At 26.8% G+C, this 13,295-nt stretch overlaps 1 protein-coding gene across 1 annotated transcript; it reads right to left on the minus strand.

Moving 5' to 3' along the window:
* Window positions 1-915: 915 nt before the first annotated feature.
* On the minus strand, window positions 916-13,295 carry CCM_08282 (secreted serine protease; the record flags this gene model as incomplete). The annotated part of the gene is made up of 3 exons (XM_006673421.1): window positions 916-926; window positions 9,474-9,565; window positions 11,944-13,295. 3 exons carry the CDS (start codon window positions 13,293-13,295, stop codon window positions 916-918), a joined length of 1,455 nt encoding a protein of 484 aa, XP_006673484.1.

Below are 13,295 nucleotides of genomic sequence, written 5' to 3' on the forward strand. Positions count from 1 at the left end.
ATAACTAAAAAAGATTATATTTAAAATCTTTAAATAGCTAATTAGGTTATTCTTAAAAGATAATATTATTAGTAATTACTAGTTTATTAGGTTTATTAATATTTAAGATAATATAATTAGTTTAGCTTTTATATTTAATTAAGATATATAGAATAGTTTTAAAAACTATTCTTAGAATTTAATAAGAGGTTTTTTACTACTTATAATTATTTATAATTTATAAATAACTAAGGTTAGGTTTATTTCTAAACTATAATTTATAAGAAGTTATTAGTTTATTATTCTTTATTATAAGGTTATATAATTAAAAAGTAATATAAGCCTATATTATAATTAGCTAGAATTTAATTAGTATTTTTAACTAATATATAATAAGAAAAAGCTTATTTTATAGTATCTTATTTCTAATCTTAGTAATACTATTTTATTAATACTAATTAGTAGTAAAATACTATAAGTATATATTTAAAGAAATATAAAAGTTTTTAAACTAAGTTATAATATTCTCCCCTTTTTAATCTAGCTAAATAAAGTAATATTTATATTCTAAATATATTAAGGGCTAGGCTACTAAGCCTACCCTGGTCCTTCTAGAGTAGCTAGTATAGAGCCCCTAAAGGGGGCCCTTATAGGTATAACTAGGTAATAATTAGTTAGTATTATTATTATAAATCCTTTTAGCCTTATAGTTAAGAGGGTTATAGCTATAAGGCTACTAATAGCTATAGGGCTAGTTACCCCTAAAGCCCCTCTAGGGTTAGTCTATTATATATAATAATACTAACCTAGGGTTATAGGTTTAAACTGTATAGTAGGTAGCTACTATAAGAGATTGGCGTAAGAGCTAGCCCTACGTATAGACCTTGGCCTAGGCTTATAGGCTATGTATTAGAGCCTAGGGGGTTTATAGCCTATCTATAGGCGCGCTGGAGAGGGAAGGTATATTATGGGCTAGGCTCTAGCCTAGCGCCTTCTAGAGTGGCCGGCGCGGAGCCCCTAAAGGGGGCCCCTTATAGGTGCAACTAGATAACAATCGTGCTAGTATTGTTGTTATGAATCCTTTTACCTTCTATAGTTAAGTAGGTAAGAGGATTAGGGCTTACACCCCTAATAGCCGTAGGGCTGGTTACCCCTAAAGCCCCTCTAGGGCTAGTCTGTTATATATAATAATACTACCCTAGGGTTATAGGTTTAAACTATACAGTAGGCAGCCACTATAAAAGAGTAGCGTAAGAGCTAGGCACTATATATAGACCTTAGCCTAGGCTTATAGGCAGCGGCTTATCTAGAGGGTTTATAGCCTATCTATAGCGTTAGGGAGAGAGAGGGTATATTAAGGGCTAGGCTACTAAGCCTACCCTAGTCCTTCTAGAGTAGCTAGTATAGAGCCCCTAAAGGGGGCCTTTATAGGTATACCTAGGTAATAATTAGTTAGTATTATTATTATAAATCCTTTTAGCCTTATAATTAAGAGGGTTATAGCTATAAGGCTACTAATAGCTATAGGGCTAGTTACCCCTAAAGCCTCTTTAGGGCTAGTCTATTATAAAATATTCCTATATCTTTAAGAAATTTAGTATTATATTAGGTAGTTAAGATTTCTTTTTAATAAAGAATAGCTAGTATATTCTAATATAATTATTAATAATAGTAACTTAGTATTAATCTTTTTTCTAAAAAGTAAATAAGGTATTAATAATATTAGTATAAAGGCTTTTAAAAAAGTATATTTCTTTTTAAAATAGATAAATATAAAGGCTTTTTTTTATTTTTTATAAAATAGTTAATATAATATTTATATTAATTAATAAACTTTATATTAATAAAATTAAAAATAAGTTTAACAATATTCTATTTCCTTAGATATTTAAGTTAATTATACTATAACTTATATTTTAAGTTATTTATTATATAAGCTAATATATTAATACTTAAAGTAATATAATTAACTATATAGACTTTAATAATCTATTAGGTAATAAGAATAACTTTTTAATTCTTTATTATAATTACTCTTTTTTTATTAAAGATTACTATAATATCTTTTACTATTAAATAGCTAATAAAAAGTAAGCTTATTAAGGTATTCTTTTATAAAATACTATTATATAATTTTAAAGTAGTTTTAAGATTCTTTATAATAATAATAGCTATTTTATAAATAGTAAGTTTTAAGATAATATTAATAAGGCCTTAAATACTAAGACTTAAGTAAAAGAATAAGTTCTTTATAAATTCCTTATAATTTAAAATATAGTTAAATATATTAAAGTTAAGTAATATTAGTTTTTAATATAATATTATAAAAAGACTAAAATCTTATTTAGGTTTAATACCTATAAAAGTATTATTTATTTTAAGTTAATTAAAATATTATAAACTTTAAAAAATAATAAAAGTAAGTTAAGCTAGCTTAAAGTCTATAAAAGGATTTATATACTATTTAAAGCTAACCTTTTTATATTTATATTTATTATTATATTTTTTAGTTAGGTATTAATATTTTTTATTTTATTAAAAAGAAAAGGGTAGGTTTATTAAATAGAGTTTAAAGTATGATTTTTAATATTATTTTTTAAAGTAATTTAAAAGCTTATAAAAGAAATAAAAGTACCTAATAATATTAGGTTTTATTATATTATAAAAGGAATACCTTTTAATAGTTATTATAATAATTAAAATAACTTATTATTTAGACTTTTTATTATTTTATTATTTAAGCTTAATATAGTTAGTTATAATTATAATTACTTATATAAATATAGTTATAAAAGTTATAATAGTATTATTAGTTTATATTAAAATAAAGCCTTTGTGGTATAGTGGTTCTGTGGTAGGGAGTTCTGTGTGGGTTAGTATATGGATCGCTGGTTTGAATCTAGCTGGAGGCACCCTAAACGATTTCTTTCTAAAAGTCGAGTAGCGTGGCCCGGCCCTGTGACTGACTCGTAAGGGGGATATAGGCGGGGTAACTATAGAGTGGGTTAGGGGTAAAAAGCTAAGAGGTATACGCTAACCACTATGCTAAATCAGCCCTTGTGGTATAGTAAGGCTAAAAACCGTATAAATACCGTAGTACATACCTATTGATAGGCACTATGGTGGGGGACTGTTCTACTACTTAGATATATATATAGATAGTAAGTAATTTAATATACCTAGATAGTTGATAAATAATAGAAGATATAGAGGGATATGAATTAAGGTGGTAGCCTAGGAACCTGCTAACTAAGAACACTAAACACTATTAAACCTACTAGGAATCGTTATGTAATAGTAGATTAGCACGTAGGAGAGGCTAGTTTTTACCTAGGCAAGGGCTGGCAACGGTCGGATGCCACGGTTTTTCTAGCACTTATAAGTTTATCGAGGTACTAGAAGGACTATAAGGTCTAATTAGGGTAATTTAATAAATAAATAAATATATTAAAATAAAATAAGGGGTTATTTTAGTAGTATAAGAATTAAACCTTTTATTAAGATTATTAATAAAAAGATATATTATTAAAGCCTTAAAGACTTTAAAGTCTTTATTAAAAGATTATTACTTAAGTATTAATAAATATTATAGTTAGTTTCTTAATAAATCTATATTAAGTAAAGGTTAGTATTAGAAAATAGTTAATTATAGTTTAAAAGATAATAATACTTTTTAGTTTAAAGTTCTTTTTTAAAGCTATAATTATATTTAATATTATAACCTTATTATTAATAAAGTTATAAGTATATTCTTTAAAGCTTAAGTTAATAAGAGTTATAATATAGGCTTAGTTCTATTATTATTCTTAAATAAGATTTTTTATAGTTTTATTATTATAAGCCTTAGTTAAGATAAAGCTATTTTTTTAGCTTTATAATAGTAATCTATTAAGATTATTAAGTCTTAGTATATTAGTTATCTTTAGCTTTTATTTAGCCTAATTACTTTTAGATTTAAACTTTAAGATATTTAATACCTCTTTTAGTATTAAGAATATAATATTTAGATAATAATAAAATAGGTAATAAGGCTATAAGAAAATCTTAACTTATATATAGAAGTTAAGTTATTAATAGTATTACTTATTAAAGAAGTAAAACTTTAAAATAATAAGGAGAATAATAAGCTAAATATATAGTCTCTCTTTCTAAACTAAGTACCTTATATTTATTTAAAGGTAAGAAGTATTTAAATAAGTAATAGAAAATTCTTCTTACTAAGTAAGTAGTTACTATATACCTTTTAGAAAGGTTAAGACTATAAATTATAATAAGTAATCTAATAAATATATTTATTTAAAGGCTATAATTATATTAAGTAAATTTATATTATAATATATATAATATAAGTATATAGAGTTTATATATAAATTGCTAAAGGGGGTATAGTAGTAGAATTTCTTTTTCTTTATATAGAATTTTTATAGTAAATAGACTTATTAAATATACTTTAAATTAGCTAGAGTTTAGGGTCTTTCCTTTTCCTATATATAAGGAGTTATAAATTTCTTATATTTTATAGTAAATATTAGCTTATATAATCTTATAAATAGTAAGTAAAAATAGTAAGAAATTAATACTTTCCTTTATTTTATTAATAGCTTTTATAATATAAATACTATTAGGCTTATAACTTATTAAAACTAACAGGGTATATATAAGGTAAGAGGTAAAGTTATTATATTATATAACTTCTATCTAGTTATATAATATAGGTAAGTACTAAATATACTAGGTAATAGGAGATTATTCTTCTAGCTTTAGAGCTGCTTATTATTAAATTATACTTCCTAATAAGCCTTATACCCTTTTATAGTTACCCTAACCTACTCTTTTTACCTCTACCCCCCCCCTAAGCCCTAGCCCTTCCTTATAAGTTGCTTATAGGCCTAAATCACCATGCTTAGCTTTTAGGAGGGAAAGGGGAAGGGAAAGGGAAAAAAACGCAAAGAAGGGAAAAGGTGCCTCTAGCTAGATTCGAACTAGCACCTATATGCTAACCTACACAGCACTCCTTAATATAGAATTACTATACTATAAAGGCCTAGTATAGATATAGAATATAATTAACCTTTAATTTTAAGATTTAGTAAATTAGGCTATTAGCCTACTCTTACCCTAGTATAGTCTAGACTTAATACTAGCTTAATTTTAACCCTTTTCTTAAGTATAAAATAGAAGATTTAAAAAATAAGTATAGTTTAAGCTAAGTTTAAAGCTATCCTAACTTTATTATTTTTAATAGGCTAAAAAATATATAGAAAAATAAAAATAATTTTAAATAGGTATAGCCTAGGCTAAGCTTAATACTACCCTTTCTTACCTTCTTTTTTTATTTCTTTTCTTTCTTTTTTTTATTCTTTTTTCCTTTAGTTAATATAGCTAAGTCTAAGCCTTTATTTACTCTAGACTTAAGTATAGTGACCTTTTAGGCTTTTATAATAACTATAATAACTTAAAATAAGCTAATTAAGGTATATTACTATTAAACTAACTAGTAAATAACTTTAAACTTAGCCTAATTAATATATATTAATACTTTAATATTAATATAAATAGTTATAATTAAGGCTAGATTATAATTAATAAAGGTTAATATAATTATAATCTAAACTAAACTAGCTATATTTTAAATATAATAAGTATTACTTTTAATAATTATATTATTAGTTTAATTATAAGTATAATAAATAGCTATTATTAAGTAATTAAACTTATATTATTTTAATTTAAAGCTAAACTATCTTTAATATAAACTAAAAGTTAATTCTAAATAATAATAATTATAAGTTTAATATTATTAATAAATTATTAATAAGTTAATTAAGATTAAATTTAATTAGGCTTTAAATTTAAATTAAAAAAAACTTATTAATATATAAACTTTTCTTTCACCAAGATGAGGAGCACACCGCTCCCTACCAGGAATCGCTCCGGGATCACGCCGAACCCATACCGGAGCTAGGGTTTTTCCTCTAGGTACTCTAGTTTTTTCCCTATCTTACAAGCTATAGAGGTACTAGATAGACTAGCTAGTCTAATTAGTGTAATATAATAAATAAATATATAAACTTTATTATTTTTTATATATTTAATATATATAAATATCTTAAGATTTAAAACTAGATTAAAATAAAGGCTATCTTAATATAATATTAAAATACTTACTAATCTATTTAAAATAGGTAATAATATTAATATTACTTATATACTTAAAATACTAGCTATAAAGAACTAATATTAACTTAATTCTAGTAATAACTTAATATAAGTATTTAATAAAGTAATAAAAAAATAAAAAGGTAATAAAAGAAAGTAGTTAGCTAAATTAATACTAAAATAAAAGTAGATAATAAATAAATAAAAATTACTTATATTATTAATAATAATAATAATAGTATTAAATTAATAAGGTTAAGAATAGAATAAGACTAAATATATACTAAGAATAAGGTAATTTATTATAATAATAATAATAATAATTAAAACTTTATTTTATTTTAAAGAAATATTAATAATATTAAAATAAGCCTAAAAGTAACCTAAGAATAGCCTAAGAAGGTATATAAAGATAAAAAAAAGAAGAGTATATAAATATAATAATAATAATAAAAAAAACTAATAAAAAGAAAAGTTAATATAATTTAATAATTAAAATAAAAATAACTTAGCTTAGGTAAAGGTAAAGGTAATAATAAGAAGGTAGTATATATACTAAAAAAAAGATATATAATTATATATAGTTAAAAAAAGAAAAAAAAGTAAAAATTAAGAAGTTTAAAGCTTTTTAAATATTATAATAAATAAGCTAATTAACTAAATAGCTAATTAAAAATAATAATAATTAAATATATATAGCTATAATACCTTTCTTATTTAGTATAATAAATATAAAAAGCTATATATAGGCTTATATTAAGTTATAACCTTAAAAAATAAATAAAACTATAAATAAAGTAATTATAAAATAAGAAGTAAAAATAGCTATAAAAGTATATAAAAATAAAAAAGTAATAAAACTATTCTAATTAGTTTTAGATTAGGTAAGGCCTTATAAAGAGTAAAGTTTTTACCTATTTAATATAGATAATATAGAAAATAAATTATAAAAGCTAAAAAGAGAATAATAAAAGTAAATATTATAGCCTTTTATAGCTATTACTATACCTATTTATACTTTAAAGTATTTAAGAATTAAGACTTAAAAGAAACCTTAACTATATATAGTACTTAGCCTAAGCTAGAATAAAACTATAAAAGGTAAAGGTTAAATAGGGAATAAGTAGGTCTATTAGCTTACTAAGTTTTATATATTTATACCTATTATTATTATCTTTTATTAAGATAAAAAGTATATTATTTACTATTAGGAATTACTTTAAGATTATACTAAACCTATATTAAAGCTAGGGTTTTTCCTTTAAGTACTTTAGTTTTTTCCTTATCTTATAAGCTATAAAGGTACTAAATAAACTAGCTAGTCTAATTAGTATAATATAATAATAATAATTATAATTATATTAGCTTTATTAAATACTATTAATATAATAATAAAGTTAATAGTATTATTTATATTTTTACTAAAAGTATACTTTTTATTATTATTAAGTATATATTATAAAATAGCTATACTTTTAGCCTAAATATATTTTTAACCTAATATATATTATTTATAAATACCTTTATATTTTAGTAAAATAAAAGTATTATATTTAAATAAAAGCTAATAGGTAGCTATTATAATATCCTTTTAAAGAAATTAGTTTATTATTATAACTACCTTTATTAACTTTAAAGTCTATATTTTTATTTAATAATCTTTAATATTAATAATTAGTTCTTTATTATATAAAACTAAAACTAGTTTTATTTAAATATATTTTTAAATTCCTTTTTATACTATATTTATATAGGTCCTTTTTAATATAAAACCTAGCTATATAATTATCTTCTTTATAATATTCTAAATTACTTTAATAGTTATAAATAGCTTTAATTTAAGATTAATATATACTTATAACTATTCTAAAAAGGCTTTTATTTTAAGGCTTATTATCTTTATTTATTAAAAAGAGAAGCTTTTTTATAATAATTAATTAGGTGCTTATTTTAATATTATATACCTAGAATTAATATATACTTATAGTAAGCCTATAATATTAATAAAATTAATAAAAAGTAGGTAAGAAGTAAAATAATATTAAGCCTAGCTTAAAAATAATATTAATTAAAAACTATATTATAGTTAAGGTAAGTAGTAATAAAAAAACTATTAAAGATATATCTAAATATATTAAAACTAATAAGACTTAACTAACTAAACCTAAGGTAGTATTTACCTAGAAGAAACCTAAAACCTAATTAACTATTATAAAAAAGCTTTTCTTCTTAATAAATAAAGATAATAAACCCTAAGTAAAAGCCCTTCTAGAATAGTTATAAGTATATACTAATTCTAAGCTAAGACTACTTATAACTATTAAACTAATTTAGAATATTATTAAGAAGATAATTATATAGCTAAGCCTTATATTAAAAAGAATCTATATAGATATAGTTTAAAAAAGAACCTAAGAAGATACTTAAATAAAGCTAGTTTTAACTTAATATAATAAGAAACTAATTATTAATATTAAGAATTACTAGGTTAAAGTATAAATTATAAAGCTAATAAATATAATTATAATAGTAAACTAATCCTTTTAAAAAGATACTATAATAGCTACTTACTAGCTCCTATTTAGAAATATAGTACTTTTATTCTATTAAGATATAAAGGTATTTATAAATAATATATACTAGGTTAAGAATATATTTAAGCTAAAAATATAGCTATCTTACTATATATATTTAATAGTAGTAAAAGGTATACTTTTAGTTAAAATACTAAATAATACTATTAACTTTACTATTATACTAATAGTATTTAATAAAGCTAATATTATTATAGCTAAGGTATACTACCCCTAGATTAAATCTAGTATAAAGGTATTACTAATTATTAGTATTTATAATATAACTATAGCTAACTAACTATACTAATAGGGTATTTACTTTAATTTATAGGTATTTAAGTATAAACCCTATATAGAGTTAGTCTAGGCTACCTAGTGCTATAGATGCTATAGGTTTGGATATATCGCGTGGTTCTGCATAGTAGAGATAGATAGGTGCGGCCAGTGCGCGGGCCGAGCCCATACCGACGCAGGTCACAGTCCACCCTGCCCATAAGCCGCCATAGCTCCGGCACCCTGCCCAGGCGGTTTCGTTCCTATTCACGCCTAGGCATATTAGTTCTATTATTATATAGATGTGTATAGGGAAGATCGGGCTTAATGCCTTCCTCCACAAGCGACGCGTTCCTAGTTATAAGTTAGGCCTATGCTGCTGTGGGGAAGGGCCGGAAGATATCTACCATATCCTGCTAAGTTGTTTAGCATACTAGACTAGGCCTAGGCCACTATAGGGGCAGCTTCGAGACAGGCGGGATGTACTGTTGGCGCTGGACCACCCGAGCGGCCTGGGGAGGCGCGCGAGGACGAGAAGGGGGGGAGCGTACAAGCGTGGCGGCGGCGGCAGCGAGAAACTAGCAGAAAGGAGAGTTAGTATAGTTTAGCAGCTAGAGTAGGAACAGCTTAGCCTAGGTAGGGGTAAGGGTAATAGTAAGGGTATAGAGTGTATACTAGAGGTAAGGAAGATATATAATTATATATTATTAAAAAAAGAAAGAAAAAAGTAAAAATTAAAGAATTTAAGGCTTTTTAAATATTATAATAAATAAACTAGTTAACTAAATAATAAATTAAAAATAATAATAATTAAATATATATAATTATAATACTTTTTATATTTAATATAATAAATATAATAAATTATATAAAAATTAATATTAATTTAAAAGCTTTAAAGAAATATAAAAATATAAATAAAATAATTATAAAGTAAAAAGTAAAAATAAATATAAAAGTATATAAAAGTAAGAAAGTAATAAAGCTATTCTAATTAATCTTAAAATAAATAAAGCCTTATAAAGGGTAAGGTTTTTATTTATTTAATATAAATAATATAGAAAATAAACTATAAAAGCTAAAGAAAAGAATAATAAAGGTAGGTATTATAGCCTTTATAGCTATTATTATACCTATTTATACTTTAAAATATTTAAAAATTAAGATTTAAAAAAGACTTTAACTATATATAATACTTAATATAGGCTAGGATAAGGCTATAAGGGAAAGAGGTTAAAAGGGTAGAGTAAGGAATAAGTAGGTTTATTAGCTTACTAAGTTTTATATATTTATACTTATTATTATTATTTTTTACTAAAATAAAGAGTATATTATTCTTTACTAGGAATTACTTTAGAATTATATTAAACCTATATTAAAGCTAGGGTTTTTCCTCTAGGTATTCTAGTTTTTTCCCTATCTTATAAGCTATAAAGGTACTAGATAGACTAGCTAGTCTAATTAGTATAATATAATAATAATAATAATTAATTAGGTTTTAGGTTTTTTCTAAGTAAATACTATCTTAGGTTTAGTTAGTTAAGTTTTATTAGTTTTAATATATTTAGATATATTCTTAGTAGTTTTTTTATTATTACTTATCTTAATTATAATATAGTTTTTATTTAGTATTATTTTTAAGCTAAGCTTAATATTATTTTATTTTTTATTTATTTTTTATTAATTTTATTAAGATTATAAGCTTATTATAAGTATATATTAATTCTAAGTATATAATATTCTTATAATATAAAAATAGGTATTATAACCTTTTATAGCTATAACTATACTTATTTAAATATTAAAGTATTTAAAAATTAAAATATAAAAAAGACTTTAATTATATATAAAACCTATTTTAAGTTAAGATAAGACTATAAAGGTATATAGGTTAAATAAAGAATAGACTAAAGGGGTAGGTTTATTAACCTAGTAAGTTTTATATATTTATATTTATTATTATTATTATTTATTAAGATAAAAAGTATACTATTTCCTACTAGGAATTACTTTAGAATTATATTAAATCTATACTAAAGCTAGGGTTTTTCCTTTAGGTATTTTAGTTTTTTCCCTATAATATAAGCTATAAAGGTACTAAATAGACTAGCTAGTCTAATTAGTATAATATAATAATAATAATAATAATAATAATAATATATCTAAATACTTAATAAATAATAAAAAATATAAAAAATATATATTAAAATAATAACTTAAGAACTTATTTACTAAGAATATTAAATATTATTAATTATTATTAGGAATTATTATATAATAATAGAATAATATATAAAAAAAGTTAGCTTTTATCTAAGTAGTCTTAGGTTTATATTTAGTATAGTAAGGTATTAGTATAATAAATCTATTACTATAGTTTTTTTAGTATTTATAAGTTTATTAAGATATTAAAAGGACTATAAAGTTTAATTAAGGTAATTTAATCTAATTTTAATATTTAATACTTTTTACTAATAATAATATTACTATTTTAAGTAATATAATATATTATTTTATATATATTATAGTAATTTTTAGGGTATATACTAAGCTATATTATTATCTATGGAATATGGTATTATTGTGCCTAAATCCGAACTCTGCTATATAACCTACATAATCACAGAACCACTATGCCATGAAGGCAATAACAGTTTTTTCGGTTATTTCAGTATTGTTGAAAGCCGAAAATAGCTTGTAAATTCGGGCAGCCTCTAGCTACTGTATATATGTAAAGTGACAAGATGAAGAAAGGTACAGGAGAAGTGAAGCGAAGGCAAATGCGAAATTCTTCGTTCTCGTAACAAATAATGAGCCAAGACAGGCATGTGCTCTCGACATGAGCGACCAGTCTGGCTACAATGCCATCACTCGTGGGCAAATATGAATGACATGACCAGCACCCGTGCGCGAATGACATGAGTGCCAAGTAGCACAGGGCCCAAATGCCTTTTACCAGCCGCCGCTCCAGTTGTTCCAGTTGACCCAGCCAGGCCAGCCGGCCCAGGGGTCGCCGCCGTTGCCGTTGTCGCCGGGGTTACCTCCGGGGTTGCCACCGGGGGGGTTGCCACCGGGGGGGTTGCCACCGGGGGGGTTGCCACCGGGGGGGTTGCCACCGGGGTTACCTCCGGGGTTGCCGCCCTGAGAAGTAGTCAGAGTGAGGCCGTAGTTCTGCAGAATCGGGCCGATGGGCTGGAAAATGCTGTAGCAAGGACCGCCGGGGTCCTTGGGACCACCCGACAGGACACCCTGCGCGTGGCCTGCATTCCAGAAAGAGCCGCCCGAATCACCCTGCTGAGAGCAGGCGTCGGTCTGGGTGAGGCCGGCGACGACCTGGCCGGGCCCATACTGGACAGTCTTTCCCATCTCGGTGATGGTGCCGCACGAAACGCCCGACGTCTGGCCAGAGCGGCAGACAGCGGCGCCGATGGGCAGCTGCTGGCTGTCCTTGATCTCATAGCTTTGACCAAAGCTGTAGCCGTTGACCGTCGGGGCCACGGTCGTTCCCTGCTCAGTCTGAACGTAGCTCATGTCCAGCCCGCCAGGGAAGTTGGATCGCGCGAAGCGCCCAATGACCTGGCCGTTGACCGCGGCAGTAGAGCCGACCTGGCCGCAGTGGCCAGCGGAAATGAAACCGCCGTTGACCGCGAAGCCAACTGAGCAGAGGAACTGGTTGTTGATGCCGTAGCTATCACCGCCCTGGAGCTGGGCGTAGGGGACGGCGTAGTCGTCAACCTTGCGCACCTCGTACTCCTCCGCGGCGAGCCCAGCGTCCTTGGCCATTTTGTCGGCACTGTCCTGGTTGCCGTTGACAACCTCAAAGACGATCTTGTTGGAAGCGACATCGACAAAGTACGAGGCAATGTCGGCGTAGTTGCCCAAGTCTTCTCTGGCCTTGACGCCGGTGTCGTCCGAGGCAGTCGCATTGCCTTGCTTGATCATGGCGTCGTCGAAGCCCGCTTTGATCTTCTCAAGCTTGGACAGGCTGTTGCGCATCATGATGGGAGTGCCGCCAGCAGCAGTTACATGCTCGGCCGAAGCCTTATCCGTGACGCCGATGCGGACCTCGTCGCCGTGGAGCCAGCCTCCGGCAAATGCATCACCCGTCGACCGGCGCACGTTCTCAATGACGTCGGCGGCCTTTTGGTCTCTCTCCACACGGGCCATGGACTCCCGAGTGTTCAAGCCGAGATCGCGCTTCATGGCGGCGAGAATGTTGGGGTGCATGCTGTTGGCCATCTTCTGGGGGGCACCGTAGGCGGCGGGCAGGACAGCAGCAAGGAAGGTAAGAAGTTTGGTGAGTTCCAT

The sequence above is a fragment of the Cordyceps militaris genome (assembly GCF_000225605.1).
Source record: "Cordyceps militaris CM01 unplaced genomic scaffold CCM_S00007, whole genome shotgun sequence".
NCBI lineage: Eukaryota > Fungi > Ascomycota > Sordariomycetes > Hypocreales > Cordycipitaceae > Cordyceps > Cordyceps militaris.